The 22,342-nt window shown below is 44.6% G+C and overlaps 1 protein-coding gene across 4 annotated transcripts in view; it reads left to right on the top strand.

Annotated features, from left to right (window-relative positions):
* The window catches only part of LOC126539925 (uncharacterized), a 32,135-nt gene extending 10,285 nt beyond the window's left edge, over positions 1-21,850 (top strand). The window contains exons 3-5 of one of the 4 annotated variants that reach the window (XM_055075161.2): positions 3,869-3,952; positions 11,370-11,480; positions 18,493-21,850. In XM_055075161.2, coding sequence (XP_054931136.1) covers positions 3,869-3,952; positions 11,370-11,480; positions 18,493-18,864 — 567 coding nt within the window. In that variant the 3' untranslated portion in view covers positions 18,865-21,850. The remainder of the gene's footprint in view (positions 1-3,868; positions 3,953-11,369; positions 11,481-18,492) is intronic. The other 3 variants (XM_055075166.2, XM_055075167.2, XM_055075172.2) reach the window with 3 other exon arrangements.
* Positions 21,851-22,342: the final 492 nt, after the last annotated feature.

Here is a 22,342-nt window from a genome sequence, read left to right as displayed (position 1 = left end):
GAACAGGTGAGAACCATCGCCGGGAACAATAGCGGGACGCCAAGGTTATCGCAGTATATAAGCAGGAGAGGTATCGGCGCTAAAAGCAGCTGCATTATCGATGGGGTGGACATGTATAGTTGCGACTAGTTGCTGTACCCAAAGAACAACATGTGTATGAGGAGCACCGGAGGGAACAGCAATGATAATGTAAATGCACCAACGCAAAACGACCACCAGTGAAAAATGAACGAACGAGCAACAACACCAGACTCGCAACGCTAAAACTGACAACCATTCCATCTTCACAGAGTTGAATCGTCATTTTTTAAAAATCTGAGGCGCTTAGCAATGAGATTTCACTGTACTACACCTGGTGACAACTTTCTGTGGCACTGCAACGAAAGCTAGGAGCCGAAGCAAAATTTTTTTTACTGTGCATCTGCATATAGTCTGCGAATGTAAGCAACTAGAAGCTGCGTACTGTAAAACAAACCATGGCACTTGTTATGTTTATTTATTCTTCATGATTTATTTCATAACAAATAAAAAGCTTCCTTAGGCAAGGGATTTCCGTTTATTGATGTTCCTAGTTTTCTGGCTTTCTGGTATCCATGTCTGGTTTTCCTGGTCCTGTAAACCACCAGCCAAACTTGGGCACTACTTGGCATAGTAACACAAGAGCAGAAGCTCCGCATGTGCGATCACGTGCATGTAGCTTTCGCTGTGCTGCCACAGAAAGCTGTCATCACGTGCAGTGACACAATTATGAGGAGTAAGCATCATTGGGTAGTACTAGAATGTCCTCGCAGGCTTACAAATCCTGTCCTGCATCTAGCACCTCAATTTCTTGCTTACTATAGACAGTCTTATTGAGGGTGCTGCCATTTTGTGATCGCAGCGCCATCTATCATGCGGCGCCATGCTGATATGTGGGATCGCGCTGGAGGGTGCACGGCGAGCGTGCTGTTGACGACAAGTGGCGAGTTTTCGTGCTTTCCCGAGAGGTGTCAACAAGTTGTTGGGATTGAAAAACTTCTTAGCATGTCATCACTAAGCTTTCAGCTTCGATATAGCTGCAATATCGAATGGCGACGGGCCTAGAGGTGCTCCCGCAGCTCTCCCCACGATCGAAATAGAAGGCGAGTCAAGTATGAACATTGTCGATATGTGATATATGCATGTTATGTGCTATTATTGTATGTCTAGCCTTGAACTCTGTTAAGGCATCACTCAGGCGACAACAATCGGGGGTGTCTCCGTGTGTCATGCTCTGTGGCGCACCAGCGTACATCCCAATCCAGGTAACTGCGAAACTCCGAGGAAGCATGTTTTGCTAGCTTTCGTGCTCCTAAAATTTTCGCGATACGATTTTCTGAACGTTGCTTATCTGGCACCCGGGCATCAAGCTTTACAAAATAAAGAACTGTAAAATAACTCAATCGAAAAAACTTAACATGGATAAAATGAGCTGATGATAGCGGACGCGAATACACTTAAATCTCGTTATACGAAGTCGAAAGGGCACTAAATTTTGTTCATTATAAGCGTTAGTTCGTTATAGCCACTGTCTAATAATTTGAGAATAATTTATTGCGGACGAGCGTGCACTTACTACAGGTAAGCCATCGCCGAGGTATCGGCTCCCGTCGCGGTCGAGTGGCTATGTCAGTGGCAAGTGCTAATCCTCCTTACCGATATCACACACAGGGAGAAACTGGAATCAAACACATAACTGATTTTATTGCCTTCCATGTCGATGGCGCGAACCTTTCATGTTGACGGCGTTAAATAATCGCTTATGCTTCGCTGCTGTGTCTTCCTTAACCAGACGGCCTTATCGGCGGCAGCAGCTATCTCAAGCCCATCTGCACCGTCTTCGTGGCTGCCGAAGTAGCGGCGCAGCAGGTCCACTGAGTCCAGCGCCTGGGACGATATCGTGTAAGCACAGGGCGGAGTGTCGTTGACCCCTGCGGCACCTTCATCGTCGCTTCCTTCGGGCTTTCGGGCAGCAAGCACAAAATCGTCTGTCAGCTCCTCCGTTGCCAGAACGTCTGCATCCACGCTCACGTATTCGCAGAAGGTTTCACCTTCACACACGACACCGGCATCGTGAAGCACACTCCATAACGCTAAAACGTAGTCTGACACGGCGGCCAGCAAATGATGCACGTCAAAAGCAGTTGGCGATGGTGCTGGCTGTCGTATCCATCCATGCCACATTAAGCATCTCTATTGCCATATACAAATCTACCTTCGTGTCGCGGTTCAACTGCATGTTTAACACAAGTCGGTCCATCACCCGCTTCCGGTATCCAGCCTCAACTGACATTATCACGCCTTGATCAAGGGGCCATATTGCTGCAGTGCGGTTCGGGGACAAGAACCGAAGTTTGATGTTCGTCAGCGCAGCAATGGTGGGGTGGGCAGCACAGTTGTCCAAGAAAAGGCAAATCTTGCGATTCTGCCTCTTCAACTTCTCGTCCCAGTCATGCAGCCATCCCGCAAATACTTGCCTTATCATCCAGGCTTTCCGGTTTGATAAGTACTGCGGTTGAAGTCACCTCTTTTCTTTAAAGCATTGTGGCGACGTGCTTTTTCCTATCACCAAAGGTGGCGTCTTCTCCGATCCGTCCATATTCGTACAAAGGAGCACAGTGACGCAGACCTTACTATGTTTCCCGCTGTGACAGCGCTCACCTTTTAGTGATAGGGTCTTCTGTGGTAACATTTGGTGGAAGAGAGCTGTTTCGTCAGCGTTGAACACATCCTTCTCTTCATACTTTTCAGGGAGACGACCAACGTTAGCTAGCTTTCACCCACGCCATTGCGGTTTCATTTGTCGACGGCCTGGGACTCTCCAGTGATGACCCTGCCAACGATATCGCGGCGCTCCTTAAGATGCTGCAGTCAGCCATTGCTAGCAACGCAGCTGTCGCAGCCTATGATGCAAGCAAAGTCTCTCGCTTTTCTCTGGAGCAGTGCCCCACTCATGGGCAAATTAGCAGCCCTTGCATTCAAAAACCACTTGAACAGCGCCTCTTCCACGGCTTCAAAGGCAGGAGACCGCAGCTTCTTCCGGCTTCCTTTCACGCCATGTGCGACAGTGCCAGCGATCACTTTGCTGCTGAGGATTGTAGAAAGGGTACTTGGCGTGATGCCAAACTCTTTGGCCACTTGAGTTTTCTTCGTGCCTGACGCAACAGCCCTAATTATAGCTGCCTTCTGATCCAAGATAACTTTCCGTTTTCACTTCAAGCTGCTGCTGCTGCCATTAATTTCTCTGTCGTGAAACTGGCGACACGGCGTAAAAGCACTGACGGACAGTGTACGGAAGAACGCAAACAAAGGCGCGCGGCACTTGGCTGGCAGTGTGCACTGCACGCAACGGATGGAGTGGCTTGGCTGCTTGGCCAGCTTGGCTTGGCCAGCTTGGCTTGGCTTGGAGCGTTGCTGGATGATGAGGGGTCGCCACGGGAGATTTCAACTGCCGCATCGGAGGGCCGCAAAGCGTCGCGCAATTTAAGAAATCTATGTTGGGTACAGTGTTTTGTTAGGTGCAATTTTGGAATGAAGATTTTTCGTTATATCCGTTGATCAATTAATCTGTTTTTGTTAAAACGAAATTTTAAACACATGGGTTTCTATGGGGACTTTCAAGGGGAATTACAATTCTTTCGTTATGTCCATTATTTTGTTATAAGCTGTTTTGCTATAACGAGATTTAAGTGTACTCCGTGATCAACCAGACGCACACGACGTGTTGAAAGATTATGCGCACTTTTAGGTCTTGAATGGTGCCTGTGCTTGTAAGGGCACCTCGCCTACTAGAGAGCTGAAAAACGAACTCCTCTTTGCAACAGCAAGTTTCCTTTCTGCACTAATACAGCGCACGATGAGTGGCATCGACAGTTTGCTGGCGAGCTTCGGAAGCATGGGAGAGCCCATGGGGACTAGGCCCGGCCAGCACACGGTAGGCATGACTTTGGTTACAGAGTGGAAAAGAACGCACCTTCTTTTCTAAGTTGGCACGTACTGTTTTTATAATACATCCTCGGTCAACTTCCACCAGAAAGTTGGTTGCCAGTCATGATAATCTTAGAATACGTTTGAACGGAATAAGCTTAATATGGTGTACGAAGAAATAGCTAGCTTCATCGATTCACAATAGTTGACCGACTCGAATATACACCTTTGAAAAATTATAGGGTTTTACGTGCCAAAACCACGATCCGATTATGAGGCACTCTGTAATGGGGGACTCCGGAAATCAGGACAACCTGGGGTTCTTTAACATGCACCTAAATCTAAGTATACCAGCATTTTCGCATGTGCCTGCCTTGGCCGGGGTTCAATCCCGCTACCTCGTGCTTAGCAGCCCAGCACCATAGTCACTAGCAGCAACCATGGTCGGTAATACGCACCTTTCTTTCATATCCCAGTTTGATCATGGGTGCCCAGTTCTGAGTTCGTCACTGAGCGCTCGCTGGGTACAAACCTTCCAAACATACACGTGATGGCGTCATGTTTATGCTGGCAATACAAAGCAGACTCTTCTCTGCTATCGCAGTGGCGGTGTCCACGAAGTTGCCGCGGCTGAAGATCCACTTCACGCTTGCTTCCTAAAGTTATTTATGCAGCCGGATACAGCAGAGTGGTAGCCCATGGACTTACATCTGACATCGCCGAAATCCCAGACAGAGCACGTAGAATTGCACTAATTCGCAATTAAACTGCTACCTTTCCAAGCTGCCACTGGGAGAAAATGAAATCCGCACAAACCAGTGCGAGGAAAAGAGCAGTGCGGTGCGCAGGTTCGAGGCTACATTGCTCCTCACCGACAAAACGGTCTATAGCTCTCTTCTCGATAATATTGCCACCTCGGGCGTTCTTAAGTATTAATCTATCTCTTTAGCGTGACTCAATATTTGCCTAAATTTAATGTCCCTTTAAGCGACGCTAATTGCCCAGGCAAGATCCCCTATCCTCCTCTTTGAAGGGATACTAAAGAGAAAAGTAACTTTAGTTGTACTATTAGTAAATTGTCCTACTACATAACCAGAAAAATCTACTGTTGCTTTGAAAGGATGTTCGATAAGCCAGGAAAGAGGGAAGGCAAAAGGCGGGCGGCAATGCTGCCTTGGAAGTTCCTGCACCAGATTGCTGCAAAGTGGTGAATTTGAACAAAACCTGCTCAAGCCTAGTTAACTATTTATTTTGAAGAATGGTCCAAATTGTATCCCAAACGAGCCAAATATTAAATGTAGCAAGTGTTTCGAACCTTTAGCTGTGCCATAACGGCTCAATTACGAGAATATACTGGTGAAGTTCATGGCGTCACACTGACATACTAGCGTTCAGGTTTCGGCATGAAATGTTTGTTTAAAAAGGAAGTTATGTTTGTTTTTCATTTCAGCAATCAATGTTTTACCTTGAACTTATCAGGGAAAGTATTTTGAAAGATACTTTATTAGTCCAAACTATTTATTAGTCTCTGATGTCTCTGCTGTGTGGGGTCTAAACTTGCTCTTGGGACAAAGGAACGACAACACAGTAGTGCAAACAATCAAAAAGGCACTCATTGTGCCTTTTATACAGCTAGCTAGCGGAATCGCCACCCATAGAACGTGCTAGTGGGTGCTAATGAATTGAGGAAGTCTGACTCATCATTACAGGATATCAAATGAATATGTTCACCCTGGCCGGACACCAATGCCTAATTGTTTGTGTACAGTCACGTGAGCAGTGGCTCATTCGAATGATCGTGGTTGTCCATCCCGGTGCCTAGCTCCGAAGCCTACTGCAGGACAGTCCCATGAAGAGCACCAAAGTCAAAGAGGAAGACGGGCTACTCCCTATTGCGTTGAAGTAATCCCGCCGTTAGGTGGCATTAGCAGTGCAACACTCGCGCCATCTCTCGTACTATACTGCAATTATACTGACTGCCGGTGGTGTACAGCTGTGCGGGGAAGTCGCAAGAACCTTGTGGGCAAAACGTCATTGGACATGTTGGAGTTGAGCATTTCCACAAGTGGGACATTGAAACGCTTGTGGAACGAGAGATAAAGGTGGTATCAAGTTGTGGTAGTAGCTTGCACACTTCTGGAATAGCCAAAAGGTGACACTGCTGAGAGCGGAGGCCTGGTATACCAAAAAAGATTTGGCAGAACACCTCTCACCATGACTTAGACGGTAGTGCATTGGATCAATATAGCGGCACAATGTATTGCCATTGTCGAAACAAGTAATGTGTTAGATGTGTGCCGAGGCAGGATTCCTCTTTCACGCTGACCTCGGTGCCATGTAGCGCTGCAGCTGCAAAGCCAGTACAGCGAAACCTCGTTAAACCGTAGTCGGCCGGAGCTCGGAAAAAGTACGTACTAAACGGTAGTACTGTTTAACGGAAATAGCATGAGATCGCCCACTTACCTGTAGAAAACGGAACTCAGAGAGAGTGCGATGAAAGGGGAAAAAACATGCAGTATTTATTCACTTCGCGCGACATAAGTGTTATTTTCGTTTGATGCTGCGGCGGCCTAGCACGACGACAGCGGCCTCAAACTTACTGAAGCTGCGTGCCAGCTTCTCAGCCAGCCCCCTCCTCTCGGCAAACACTCGCACGGCAGATTCCTCGTTGGCGTTACGTATTCTCTGTGCACGCGCGCAGTAGACTTCTACGTGGCCATAGGATTTGGTCGAACGATTCAAGAGGTTGAGTGAACAAACAACGGCAAAATGAATGAATTCAAATCTTTTTCAAGATCAAAAACGAGACCTTTAATTTCTTTCTTGACCTCGATGGAGCTGTGATAGTTGAGGGATCACAGATTTCTTCGTAACAATGATTGTGTTGCACTTGTTTAATCACCATCCTCGTTGGTGCAGAGATCGAGGGTGGAATCAGTGTCACTTGAAACTGCATGCAGAGCTTGCCCGGGACTATGTAGCTATTTTACATGTAAATTAATAAACTCTGGGCACATGGAACTCGCACAAAAACAGCCAGTGCCACGGGTGCAGCCTTTCAAGGCTTTTAACACGTAGTGACTTGGCTTGGCTTGTCTTATGGCTTGGTCATGGTCGGTGAATACTGGATTGAGTAGGTGCTGTTTTGGTTTCTAGGAGGCACTGGCATCATGGCCAACGACAATGTCGCCAACGTGTTAAGACCAGTATGTTATTTTTTGCCTAATACCGTGGCCAAATTGGCGTGCGGTTGTGCAAGTGAAGTCCGAATATCAAATGGCTGCCTGTAAAGTGTCCTAAATTTCGGAAATTTCTGCCAAGACTGTGGCGTGTCAAAAGTGCATGTTAGTGGTGGTTGGAAGCGTGCAGCTAGGGGTGTCAGAACGTTTGACGTTTTTGATGCGATTAGCATTCTTTGGAAAATTCACCCAATTTCACCCTCTGTCAGGCTAACTTGCATCATTGAGTAGTCCGTAGTCTAATGGGTAGAGCATGGTCTGATGTGCTTAGGGAGCCGGGTTCAAAACCAAGTGCCCCTTTTGCACGGCATGTTTTTGTCGCACCGGCCCTGCACATTGCCAGCCTTGCACACCTTTCTCCCTCCCACCCCTTTGATACAACAGTTGACTGTATTGACACTGGAAGGGCGTATATATGAAGACAGGAGAGGCATGCTGGTGTGATGCGTAGGATGACAAGACGAAGGTGTGCCATGGGAAGGGTGCACAAAGGCAAAGTGTAATAGATTGCTTATTTATTGGTTTTCCAGGATTTTGCTTTCTCTTTTTTTTTTTGCACGCACACGCAGTAGCCAGATTTAATTGCTATACTGATAATGAAGCAAGGGAGCATTATCGTAAGCTGCTTATTTTAACAAGGAACACGCAAGTTCACAGTGCAGCTACTGCTCATTTAATATTGCGGCTGTTATGACAATAAGAAAAAATACAAGACCTTGCTAGCTTGAGTCCTTGGCTTCTTTAAAATGCAATTTACTTGCTAAGGCGAAAGCCTTAAGTCAATCTTTGCAATAGCTTATACCCGAAAAAAGCGGCGTCTAGTCCAGTGTCGCAAAAAATATGATGCACAACCTATTGGGAATGGCTCACAGCCCCATAAGCAAGCAAAGATGCAATGGCTAAATATGAATGAAGAAGCGAAAGAAAGAACCAGGGAAAGAAAGCAAGAACATAAGAAACAAAGAATGAACAAAAGAACAGAGAAAGAAGGAAGGAAAGAGAACGAAAGAACCTTTAGGTAGTGCATTAGGTGCTTGCATGTGTCGTTGAGGTCGTCAACCTACGGCGCCTTGCTTCTTAAGTCTTGCTTCTTATGAAGTCTGACTGACCCCTCCAATCTTAAAGCATTACCACGTGTGCAGCAGGCTTTTGCCTTCACATGTTTCAGGAGTGTAACATGCTGCTGAATTTTCTTTTACCAATAAACAAGACTGTACTAGCCCCAAGTAGGTGCTGTCGAAGTTCATGAAGTAAAACCAGTCTGGTGTCATAATTTCAAAACAGCATTGCCACCTTTCTTTTATTGTGTTTTCTGGTTCACCATGCCTACTCTCATTGTAGAGGTGGCTGTTTTACTGCTACATAAGCACAACTTAATAATGTGGTTTAACTGTCCTTTAAAAAAACTAATGTAAGTTGTGGAATATGTCTGGTATTTATTTATTTAGTATATCCTTAAGGCCAAAGCCATAAGGGGAGCGGTTATACAATTAACAAGAAACGATGAAATGGGCAGTAGGTTAAAGTGTACACAAGAAGCTTGGCTACTAATATTATGTTAGCTAATTAGTAATATTGAAAAATAGAAGCTTAACGCAAACAAAGAAATGAACAAAGTAATAAGCGCGGTACGAAGAGTGGCCATTTATACAATGTTAGCTTATGCTTGGTTAAAGGCGTGGTTATGGTTTATTAAAACAATGTCAGCAGGAAGATGGTTCCATTGTTGTCATGTATGAGAAAGAAAAGATATTGATTGAATTTTTGTGTTTTATAAAATAATCCCTACCTAATGACAATGTTTACTGTGCTGTGAAACATATATAGGTTGATCAATGACTCATTTTGCAGTACAGGGTGATGGTATAACTTAGGAAATAGTGCTGATCTGGCTACCTTGCGGCAGTGACAATAATGGTAATGATAAGGTTATATCGCACTTAAGATAGTATATATCGCACTTATGTTCACAGTTCACCCGTTGTGGTTGCTTGGTAGCTATGGTGTTGGTCCTTGAGCATAAGGTTGCGGGATCGAATCCTGGCCGCAATGGCCGCATTTTGATGGGGGCGAAATGCAGAAAACACCTGCGTACTTGGATTTAAGTGCACCTTGAAGAACCCCAGTTGGTCCAAATTAATCTGGAGTCCCCCATGACGGTGTGCCTCATAACCAGATGGTGGTTTTCGCATGTAAAGCCCTATAATTTTTTTTTAATGCTCTCAGTTCAATTGCACATAGATAAAATGAAATGAGCAGAGTTTTTCTGAACTCGTTTGACAGATGTAATACAATTGTGATATGCATTCAAAGTAACACCCACTAAAATGATCTTAAAGGGACCCTGAAACGATTTTGGCGATTTTCTACAAACGTACTGAGTCGTTAGAGTAGGTCCTTCTGATCATTAATTGACACATCTAAGTGCTCTGCGTAAAGCGTGTAATTTATTATAAGGTTTTAAAAATGCACATCGCTGTCGATCGCAGCGCACTGCTCGGCGGAATTTTAAGCCGCCCCTACCCATATGATGCAAATAACCCATATGACGTCACATGGGCGAGCTATCTGATTGGCTGACCAGGGCGCGTGGTCGATAATTTTTCCAACTTTATGGTGAACAAATGATGCTCGTAATAGTTGGAATGTTAGTTACTTTGTCTTTGTAAAAAGAAAATAACTTAAAGAGAATACACAAGAATAGTTTTTTAGTACACTTGAGCACTTCCGGCACACAGCAAGTGTCGTCTGCTTGTGTTACAACGTGCGCAGTCTTTGACGAGAGCTCCGCCGTCAGTGTCGATCAGTCTTTTCGTGAGCACGATGAATCACCCTTGTTGCGTTGTGGGCTGCAGACGTAGCGACTGGAAAGATGTGAAGTTGCGAAATCGTGTCGCTCTGCAAGGCAGCATACGAGCGAACTGGCTGCTGCGCATCGGACTGCGGCTATCCGATGGGCGCCAGGGTTTGCGCGTTTGTGGCCGTCACTTTACAGCGGAAGATTACTAACGCAATAGCGTTTCGCAAGTCCGGTATTAGGGCAAACACAAGCGCAAGGGGACAGGGTCTGGCCGCTTGACTGTGCCGGGATGAGCCATGAGATGAGCAGAAAGGTAAATGTGAATGGTCTGCACGGTGCAGCCACCTGGTGGCACAGAGCTCAACCATACACAGTAGCAGCAACGAAGTGCATTCTTCTTTGCTGCTGGTGTGTATTTTTCGCAGGAGTGTAATCATCAACACGTTGTTCTTATAAATGTTTAAAATGTTTTACACTTGGTTAGAGCAATATTAGCGCTTCGTTTGACTGGTTAAGCGCTGCGCCAACAAGTGTCTGGACCGTGCAGACCGATCAGGCTGCTCACGTACGTCTACGCTAAAGTTCCTTCATCAGCTTGAGTTTATGCCTCCAGTCATTTGCCGAAATGACCAGCTTGCCTGTTTTTAGCGGAGTACCGGCCACCTTCGGCGCTACGACAGAATGCTCGCAACGCACGCTGCTTCGATGGCTCTCGGTCGACGGCCAAGCGGCCAGCGGAGAGGTCTCGCGCGGGAGGAGGCGTGCTCCAACAACCGGAAGTGGACGATGTGACGTTGCATCGTGACGCAGGACCAGTGAAGGCGGAGCTTAGCGCCTCTCGCTCGGCGAGCGAGTTGAGGAGGAAAGGCATGGCTAGGGAGGAGGGTAACTTCTAATTGCTTGTAACTCTATGAATACGTAACGCTTCACTAAATTGTGGTGCGAATGTTCTACTTAAGCTGTACCCTATGCGCCTACAAAATTTGTCCGAACCGTTTCAGGGGCCCTTTAAGCGAACATTCTTAAACTAGTCTTGTATGAGTGCGGTTATCAGCAGGGAACTGTTGCCCTCAGCCATGCCTTGGTGTCCTCTTCCTCGTTGTTGTTCCTACAAGGCTAAAGGCTGCGGTGGCCCAGCTGTATTTTTACCAGATGTCTGTCTTCGAGCTGCGCTTTCGTATCGACACTCTGTTATTGTTCCATGCTGGCAGCTGTGGAGCCATGGCCCTTGAAATCATGAGATTTCTCCGTGCCATACATTCAGGCCTTGCTACAGCTGTTGGCTTATTTCAGCTCGCTGTGAATGAAACATGCGAGTGTGCCATTAAACATGGTTATTGACAGATCGCATTCCCAATGATTACCCTCATTTCGCGCGACCGCAGGCAGAAGGAGCTCAGCAAAGCACGTGTGAAAGTTTCTTCGACGCAAATAGGGAACACCACTGTCACTGCCGTTGTCATGACTACTCTGCAATGCGTGCACAGAACGCACAGGTACGCAAGGTACTGTAGCAGGTGAATGCGCAATCGGATACAGTGACCTGTGTTTCTTATTTAGAAATATTGTTAAAAGAATTACATTGCACTTACCCCTGCTTTAATTTTGCTGAATTTTAACATTGGAAGCTCATTTTATCATCTGCATCATTCAACACTGGCACTGGTGGTTGCCTGGTCTGTCAGAAAAAAAAAGACCGAAGTTGTGTTGTTTGCACTCCTCGTAATGAGTGATGTCGAAAGCATGGCAGCTGTGACACTAACTGGCAGTGGCATAGCCAGAAATTTCGTTCATGGGGAGGGCTCACGTTGCAGCTCGGCCTCCTCGTTAAGAGGAAGCTTTAGCTTGGGTGCTCGTATCTAAATACATGTAGATGGAGAATTTGTTTTTCTCGGCAACCAATGCACCAAATTTGACTAGGTTTGTTGCATATAAAGGAAAAACTTAAATTATAGTGACTGCTGCTTTCGAATTTTTCATTTAGGTTGGCAATTCTTTGTTAATAATTGGCATAAATTGCAAATTTCCAGGAAACGAAACTATCATGTCTAAAACTCTGTTACTCAACAGCGAAAATGATATAAAAAATCTGTGAATTGCATCTAATAGTAAATCTACAGCAGACAAAATTGTTACATGTTGTATACATGATTCTAAAAAATTTAGTATTATGGAAATACGGCCCTTGTACGCAACGTAACCAACTCGCGTCAGATACCAATTGGCTTACCAATTTTGTCTACTTTAACTGTTTTAATAGATTCTGCTTACAGAATCTCAATATCTGTTCTTGATGCAGAGCTATTCATTTGTAAACGTTGTGCTTCTATTTTTTTGAACTTTCTAATTTTTCAAAATATTTTAAGCAAAATTCAGGCTTTAAATTGAAATTTCGTTTCCAACAGACACTATAATTTAGCTTTCTCTCTCAAATGCAACAAATTCCATTAAAAGCGATCCAGGGGTTATCTCAGAAAAGCGTTTCTGCGCTTTACATGTATTTGAATAAGCCGCGTCGAAGTTGGGCCCGAGCAAAGCTTCCTCTTAAACAATTTGTTGAGGGATCAAATACATGGATTCATGGGTCAAATACATACTGCATTGTCATTGCCAAAGATGCTGCTAACAATTTGTTGAACGCTACACACTGTCAAAACAAGTAAAATATGTATTTTTTCATAAACGAATATGCTCGTATGTGCCAAAAATTGTGCCTAAAATAACTTATATCAATGCTTCTATATTTTTTTGTCTATTTAATAAGTAAAGAAAATATCACACGAACTTTAAAAATATATCGGTTCGAAACCAGGAAAGCAGTGCATGTTGCTGATAAAGGCCATGGAATGAACAAGTTGAGGACAAATATGTTAATGAAACTGTCATTCAAGAACCTTATTTACATTCTTGTACATATGCAACGGCCAGTGAAAAATGACGCTGTCATTTGTTCCAATAGATTGCGCAGGAGCAGCTGTCACCGGTCGTGTATCATGAGTAATTCCACCAAAATCCTCGACTACGGTAGTGTAGTTTGTTTCAGCTAGGCAGTCCTACATTAAGCGACTTAATCTAGTTCATAATCTGGGCCTCCGACTGGCGAGCGGTGCCTACAGAACATCGCCTGTCCAAAGTTTATACGTTGACTGCAATGAGCCTTCATTACAGCACCGCAGAGCACTACTTACACTTTGCTATGTATTAAGAATTCAGTCATCACCACAACATATATGCTACAACATCGTAAGACAGTGCAAATAACAAGTACACTACATAAATAAACCGAACATGATTTGGCCACTCATCTTACGACACAAAGAATACTGTCAGACTTATGATGTTCCTCATGAAGCCCTGCAGGTTGCTGAAAGGCCACCAAGATTGCCGCCATGGTGCAATTTTACACAGCTATGTGACTGGACACTAACACATCTAAAGAAAAAAGAGATTCCACAAGAACACATAATACAAGAGTTCTGAGCTATTCAAGAAAAATATAAAAACTACACGGAATTTTACACTGCCGACTCTAAAACTCGAGAATACGTAGGTGTCAGCATCGTAACAAAAAATTGGGAAAATAGCATTCTGATAAATAATTTTTCTACTCTCGTTACCACTGAAGTTTATGCGATATGGATGGCAGTTAAGAAAAAGCTACCAACAAGCAGAAGAATGCTATTTATACCGATTCGTTAAGTGCCCTGAGAGCTCTAAACCTAGACTCTGAGTCTGAACCCCTGCTTGGCGATATCTTAAACATGGTCTTTAATAAGAAATGCAGAGGAACCATACGATTCTGCTGGGTCCCAAGCCATGTTGGGATACCAGGGAATGAAGCGGCAGATAGAAGCGCATCCATGGCATGGCACTAAAGGATAACACACATAACACTTCCATACAGACAGTATCCGAGTGATTCGTGAGACCCTAACATCAAAATGGGAACAAAAATGGAACTCGTGCATAAATAACAAGTTACGTATGACTAAACCCCTGCTTCGCGAGTGGAAATCATGCAGACACCAGGCACGGTTCTATGAGGTGATGTTATGTCAACTTCGAATTGGACACACGCATCTAGCGCACAATATTCTATTTCGAAAAGAAAACCCACCAACTTGCGCAAAATGCAATGAATCGCTTACAGTAAACCACTTACTTATGTCATGTCCACATACTGAAACACAGAGGCGGGAACATTTCAACAATTTGTATCACTTGCATAATTACACCCTTACACCCTGCATTATTTTTGGGTGATGGCTAGTGCCATTCAGTAACTTGTTCGAGTTTCTAGATGAAACTGGATATTTACATCGACTTTAAGGTAACGCAGCTATTGCTGCCTTAACATTGGATTTTGTACTGTCCTTTAATTGGCACAGCATGGCCTTAATTCTTGCGTGATTAAACTCGAATTAACTAACAGAGAGCACGTGTAAACAGCAGGAGTTCTGCAAAATATACTACGAGTGCCAGTCAAATGAAAGTGAGCCAAGGCGAACGTATGACAAACGGTGTACTTTATTTAAAAGTAGTCTGCATGAGCAATTAGACATTTGTCCTATTGACTAATGAGTCGCGGGATTCCCGTCTCGTAAAACTTCTTGGGTTGCTGCTTCAAAAAGCCTGCAACTGACTCTTTCACGTCGTCGTCCAACACGAATCTGGTTTCCTTGAGCTGTTTTTTCAGCTACCCCAAAATGTGGAAGTCGCAAGGCGACAGGTCTGAGCTGTATGGCGGATGTTGCAGCGTTTCCCACTAGAACTTTGCCAGCTTTGTATTAACTACATCAGCGACATGGGGATGGGCATTGTCATGGAACTAGATGACCCCATTCGTCGATTTTCCACGTCATTTATTCTTGATTGCGACAGGCAGCCGATCCGGTATTTCAATATATCGGAAACAATTGATACTCTTTCAATATTTGGCAAATTCTATCCGTAGTGGCCCCTGACGATCGAAAAGTATGTCAACAACACTTTTCCGACAGAAATGACGGCCTTTGCTTTCTTTGGGGGTGGTGAATTCAAATGTTTCCACTGTAAGCTTTGCGTCGTGTTTCAGGCTCGTAGTAGTTGAACCATGGTTCGTCCCCGATCACCATTGCAGACAAGAAGTCGTCACCCTCATTGTCATACCAGATCAGATGAGTCAAGGCAGCGCCAGAATTCTCCAGTCTTCTGGCAGTGGTTCAAAATCTTGGGCATCCATTGCCCAAGTGTTCATGAATTATGGTGTGTACGGAAGCGGAGCTAATGTTCGCACGCTCTGCCAGTTCATCGACGCTTATCCTCCGTTCTTGTCTAATCAGCTCATCAACCTTTGCAATTGTGTTGGGGCTGATTGCACGGTGACTTTGGCCCGGTCTTGGATCGCCTTGCAACTTTCACGCCCTTCTTTGAACATTTGCTCCAACGCTTCACAGTGGCCAATGAAATGCAATGTTTAACGTACACGGCAGCTATACGGCAACTAATTTCTTTTAAGAAAACACCTTCAGCTGTCGGAAACCTTGCAACCCCACACTGTTCAACTTCTGGGGCGTCCATTACGTCACGCAACCATGTTCAACCCAGTGTATGAGAGCATTAAAGAACATTTATTCTCGCACCTGTGTGTCACTTTTGTAAATGAGAAATGCGTGTGCTACGTGCAGGCCTCTCAGATAATGAACGGAACAATAATTGCCCGGGATGGGTAGGCTCACTTTAATTTGACTCGCCCTCATACATTAGAAACACGAAGATACAATGGGATATACAAATGCGAAGATCAAGCTTGATAAAGAGCAAAAAAGTGTCACTGGAAACAAAGCACGTATGCACAAAACCTCGCCACAAGACATTTAAATATACGTATGCCTTCAATAAATCTATGTATCTAAGGAAAAGTCAGTGTATATAATGCATCAACCAGGGCAAATAAACATGTTACGCACTCACAGATTCACAGAATCCTAGATCTCGCCCCCATCCAATCCATTCCCCCCGATGCGTGTGATAGAGGCGTATAAGCCCCATAAGCCCTCCCCCCCATGGCTACGCCCCTTCTAACTGGTGAGTTTCAGCATTTGCAGCACAACAAAGCATGGCCTCAGAGACCTGTTCTCATGTGGGACACCAACGGGTGTGAAGGCAAATTTTCATTTTTTAATGTGATCGCTTTCTTTGGCTCTTTTCCTTATGCTGTGGCATGCATCTGCAAGGTCAAGCACATGGTGTCTAGTGATTCAGCGCAATTAGGCAACCATAGCGAGGGACGTGTTCGCCACTGAAATCCACAGTGTGCATCTTGTCATAATGCACAAGCTATCACTTGCCCAGATATGAATGGAAGGTTGGTTCTGCGGCAATCTTTTTTTCTTGTCAAACCAGGCAAGTAACAGGGCCAAGTGATATAGTGAACTATATGCACTGTGAAATTTTATCTTTTTGTAAAATTTGAGCAATAACAAAGCAGGGGTAAACGCAAAATCTTCAAAAGTGTTATAGGAAAACTCGTCACTGTATATGAAGAGCAATAAATAACTTGGCATGATTGCATTTCGTGGCCGTGGAAGGAGGTGGTGCTACAGAAGCGGATGGCTGAGCGCTGGAAACTGGAAGGGCAAAGCTGAAGTCCTTTTTTTGTGATTGTATAGCTGATGAATGTTTATAGTACTTATTCAGCAAAGACAGTAACACCATTGCTGACAATGTTGTTACCCTTGCAGGAGGCATGCTGAACCCTACAAGTTCCAGGCTTTTCAGGCGTTGGCTTTCTGCCTGCTGAAGGTCTTTCCAAAATACAAGTTTCTGTAGAACATCAGCAGGGTTTACATACAAATGTTACTCGTTGACAGTATCATCAGAACATACAGGGACGTGCATATCTTGCCTGGAATGTCTGAAAAAAAGATTTCGCGCTTGTCGCTGCACTGTCCTTGCTCAAATTTCGCTAGACAATCACACTTTGCAGTCTACGTCATTCAGTGTAACACTTAGTAAAGTTAAATGTCTGGTTTTTAAGAAAATACAAAGCTGCCTTTGTTTATGGGGATGCAATCTGCAGCTGCAACGGTGCTAGCATAAACTTGTCTTGGCGCCTGCTGACAGGTGCAGAAAGCAGCCATTCAGGGAGGTTTGCTGCCTGTTTCAGAGGAGCAGGCAACGCGCAAGAACCCTCCCTCAACGGCTATCTTCTGCAGCTGCCAGGAGGCGCTGACATAAGCTTATGCTAGCGACGTTGCAGCAGCAGCAGCTTGCATCCCCATAAACAAAGGCAACTCCATTTTTTTTGCTTAAGGACCAGGCAATTAACTGTGCCAGGTGTTACACTGAACGATGTAGACCCCAAAATGCTCTCTTTCTTTGAAATTTGAACAAGAACAGTGCAGTGGTAGGTGCAATATCTTCTTTTGAACATTTTAAGCAATATGCCACAGCCCTGTGCAAGAAAAAAATGAATAATTAGGTATTTAATTTAGCCTCTTGGTTGCTATTGTTGTCACCCAAACACGCCTATATCGGGAGTCCTCCAAATCATGGTCTATAAGCAGCTCTTGAATTAGTGTGTAATTCAGACGCAGCGTGCGCTTCTTTACGCTGGTCTGCCATGTTAGAAAACAAGAACTGAGCTCAGAGGTGGACGCAGTCAGCATGCAGAGAAAAGCTTTATCACAGCAACTGGCCTGTACAAATAAGAGTTGCTATGCAATTTCATTTTAACCAATTTTTCTGATAGTGTGACCAGTACTCGGGGGTCGGGCATTTGTAAATTATTTTGGGGAAGGAGTGAATGGAAATGGTGACACGGCTTTACTCGGGCATGGCAAGGGGCTGTGCATGGGCGCCCCGATAAGCTTGCATGTCACTTAAAAGAGTACAGCCAATAGTGATGTTTTCTGTCCCGTTTTAATAAACATGGAGGGTGGTCAGGTTGTTGCAAAATTGACTAGAAGAGCTGCTGGTCTTTTGAGTGAAGCTCTAGGCTCCTTCAGTGCTAGTAACTTTTTCTTTTTGGACTAAGGCACCACTTTGGACCCTAAGCAGTCTATATTTAGCAGAAACTCGATAAGTGTTGATGATCGACAAAATGTCTTCTATAAGTAGAGTTGTTCCTAGGTGTCTTCCTTATTTTGTGAACTATGGCTTTACATTGACATTTGTGGTGGCAAGTCAAAAGTTGGAATGTGCAAAGGGGCAACTGATTTTATAAAACAGTCAGGCATCAAGGCAGTGCTTTGCCTAATGAAGCAGGCTTGATGCATCTAGGTGGCTAACCAACTAGCTCTTTGACTTCAGTAGTAATGTGTGTAGGCACATATATCCCTTTTGGAATGAAGTGGGAGTGAGGCATTGAACCTAGCCAAATTCCATCAAGGAATTTTGCCTTGTAGTTTACTTACAGTTTATATCACTAAGGAAAATTACTGACACTCCAATGAGTAAATGTTGCCAAGACCCTTTATTTGAACTCGAGGCATTGAGAACGTTCGACGGTGCTCTCCTATCATGCAGCCCATCCAGTGCCTGGAGGGCACGGCCGAGGCGGTGGCCCGAAGTGGGGCCAACCTGGTGCTGTGCCTGCCCGACGAATCGCTCTCGCTGGAGGTGGGGACCTCTGTGCAGGAGGTGCCCGGCTGGACCTGGGTTCAGGACCCTACATCGGCTGCGGCCGTTGCCAGTGGGGAAGCTGCAGCACTGGTCAGGCATAGCGCCCCCATCGTGGTCTCTGGCACACCCACGCTTGCCACCGCACCTGGCGGAGAAATGCTGTTAGTGATGGACTCCTCCCCTGTGGAGGACTCTGTGGGTTTGGCTGCCAAGAGCTGGTTCAACGACTCCGTGATAGCCACCCAAGCACTGCTTACACTCGAGGGCCACAAGTGACTTTGGCACGTCACTGTTTTTTTTTTCTTTAATTTTGAATGGATGGGGCAAAGAGAGAGATGGTACTTTGCTGCCACTCAATGAGACTCCTGCTGGTGTGATGAACTCCTCCTTGTGGCATAAGTGTGCTGCTTCTGGACTTTTTGGTGAGACATTGTAGTCCTCTAGAACCTACAGTAGAACCTATTTGGAAGTCACTTTTGCAGGATTTTTTTTCTTTCTGAAGAAATATACTTGACATAAGAGCTTGAAAATTGTGTGGATACCAACAATTAGTACACCGTTAGCATTGTAGCAGGGCTTTATTTGAAGGTCTTGCCAAACATTGCTCTAGCCTTGGTTCTTGCAGCATTGCTAAAGAATTACAGCAATTCAATTGCAAGTGGGGCCAGAAGCCAACTTTCACTGCTTTAATGTCAATCACATTGAGTGGCATTTTGTTAAAAGTATGAGAAAAATGCTTTTTGAGCACTACTAGCGAATTTCTGTGAGCCTATAAAGGCTTTCTCCATCGAGGTGCCACTGTGCACAGTTGTGATCCATAATGAGCCTGGTGTTGATCAAGTGAGTGCAGCTATGTCTCTGTGCTTTTGGAAAAAGTGAGTGGTGTATTGTTTATCTCGTCATTGCTGCCACACTGGATGCTTCATTTCTTAAGTTGCACAGTACTGTCATGGCATACATCAGGCCTCGTTAAAGTATGAGGGCGAATTGGAAAGTCCTTGCCCCTATTTTTTACTAGCCAAAATAAGGTACATATAGACACTTACAAATATACATACTCTTCTATGTACCTTACTCAATTTTTCCACATAGTTCCCACATTGGTTCAGACATTTGTCCCTTCGCAGTACTAAATTTGAGATGCCCCTGTGTTAGAAGTCATCCGGCTGACTGTGGAACCACTGTCAGACTTTGCGGCCATTTGTCAGCTACAACACCACCATCTCTCACTTACCAGAGCGAGACACCTTTCCCCATACGGGGGCTGCATTTCCCTGTGGATTTCGATGGCCATTTGTCCCTTGCTTCATAGGAAACAAATTGCACGTTGCTCGTACGCCATGGACATGTGAAGCACAACTGCCATCTTCAACAACCGACAGCAGTGCCGTACTGCAGAGCTACCTGAAAATAAGGCTGGGCCGGTCCAAGAAAGGTCCACCGCTGGGAATGGATATATTGACTTCGCATTTACAGCCATAATTTGGCTAAAAAAGAAAATAGGGGCAAAGACTTTCTGATTTGCCCTTTTATGTCTCAGCTCTTCATACATTTGATTTTAATAATATTCCAGTCATCATTACTAAATGTTAGCTTCTCTGTGGCACTTCAAATGGCAGCTTATGATAATTTATGTGCTGAGCAGGTTGCACGAGTCTGCTGGTAAAAGTCTGTGGTTTAGTGGTGGTAGGGTACTTCACTGAACAATGATGTGCACAGATTCTTCTGGCTGCTCTCTTTTTTGGCCAGTTTTCTGCAAGTGTGCCCTCACTTTTATCTGAAAGGTTTCCTCCAAGCTGTCACTCAGTTGGTTGGAAGTTTTCTTGGTGATATTTTTTAAGGCAATTTGATATTTTGGTTTCTGTTCCAAGTGCAGGACATCAGGCACTGGAGTTGCTCATGTAGACTGGCCTTACACAGTACAGGTGACCTATTTAATGGCATTGCCGTATAGTGAAGCAGCTTGATTGCCCTTCATTCTTTTAAACACAACCTAGCACAAGCTCCATAGCTGGACCCGCTCTTCTGCAAGTCATTGTTCAAACGTGGCCTTTCAAAACAACATTTTCAGCACTTTGGCTGCTGTTGCTGCCAATGCAAAAGCATAAAACTGTTTGGTTTCTAGTGCCACAGTGGCTATGTATAATGCTTTCAGGTTTGTCTGTATTGCATTGTTAGCCGAGGACCAAATCGTACCTATGCTGCAAGGAAGCGTTTCAATCGAAACCAGTAAGTTTTTCTATGTTGAACAAATAGTAGTGACCATGATACTCTGCTGGGCATTTCAGTCAACTTTGCGCCAGCCTTTGTGTGCACACTTCAGGGTAGCTCATACCAAATGTGTGGATCCTTGTGACATTGAACTAGTGGGCCAGTGTCTGGCAGTGCACTGTGCACTTTTCTACGATTACAGACAGCCAACCACCCACATTTTGCCATGGAGACTGCGTTCTTAAAGGTTGTTGCAGCAGACTTGGTCACTGGCCGATCAAAGTAAGGTTAGCTGAATTTCTAGTGTAATTGCAGTGGCTTTGTTTTGTTGTTTTTTCTGTCATTTTTATTTTTTTATTTTTGAGGTATTATGGCTAACATTTTTCTTTTGACTTGTTTCTTAGGCCATATTTTCATCTGTTATGTTTTGCAGCCTTGTATTTCGCTTTTGCAATGCGCTGTCTGCCCACTTGAAATTCTATATTAGAGGTATATATCTATACAGCATCTTGTGTGCAGTTGCAGGCATATATGAGGAATGATGCAGCTCTCTCAGAGAGTGCTTAATGATGGAGTCATGCCGAAATTCGCAACACGATTGTTCTTCAGTGAGGACTGGGAAAGTGCTGTTCAAGTGTGGAGGGAGTCATTTTTGCTTTACGTTTTGACTGTTACTGAGCAGGTCATTATGTGTGTGTGAAATGAAATGCCGGAATGTTTTGTTGCAGTATATGTATATGTTTATACAGTTCACAGTAAGATGTTACCGGACTTGCAGATTCTATGCATGCTATGAAAGAATGCGACAGATTTAGCCTGCAGAGCAATTTGTTGAAGAGTAAAGAGCAGAACGCAGATAGTACACATGATGGCTTTGTGGTTTTTTACACTCCACAGCCCTGTTACGTGGTAAAGTAGCAGGAAAAACTGTGAAGCATAGATTGCCTTTATGTTGTTGCAGAATTCCTGTACATAAGAGGCACAGTCGACTTGCTTGTGCATGTACATAGAGTATTTTCCTCATAGATTGAATAAAGGATCCACCACACAACTGTTCTGTGCATCTTGATGCCCGTCGTCGCATGCAGTAGAACTTGCTGTAGTGCTGCAGAACTTGCCTTGTAGAAATGGGATGGGAGAGGAGAGCTCCCCTGACAAGAGTTCTGCGACTTATGAATAGCCAGGCGAGTTTCATCGCAAGGACTGGCTAGTACCGACACTGAGAAGCTGGGCATCGAGTGTGGATGGGCAATATCTCCAGGAGTGGGGCTCCTGCACCAATTGTGCCATTTTGATACAAATGCAAATTCCTGTGCCAAACTGAGCCAAACACAGAAAATTGATGGAAATTGTGCCAGGCTGCGCCAGAACGGCTTCAACATGTGTGCTCCGCCAGTGGCTGCAAACAGCGAGCGGATTCGTTGTACGAAAAATAGTGCAGCCATTTACATTTCGCACACCGTGCGGGGGCGCCTCCCTGACATATTTTTTTTTCCCTGAGGAAAAAAAAAACTTATATGGACAAATTTGCATGGAAATAAAA

This window comes from Dermacentor andersoni, chromosome 3 (genome assembly GCF_023375885.2).
Source record: "Dermacentor andersoni chromosome 3, qqDerAnde1_hic_scaffold, whole genome shotgun sequence".
Taxonomy (NCBI): domain Eukaryota; kingdom Metazoa; phylum Arthropoda; class Arachnida; order Ixodida; family Ixodidae; genus Dermacentor; species Dermacentor andersoni.
Note: the sequence above shows the minus strand (reverse complement) of the source record. Positions and strands in the feature narration are given on the sequence as shown.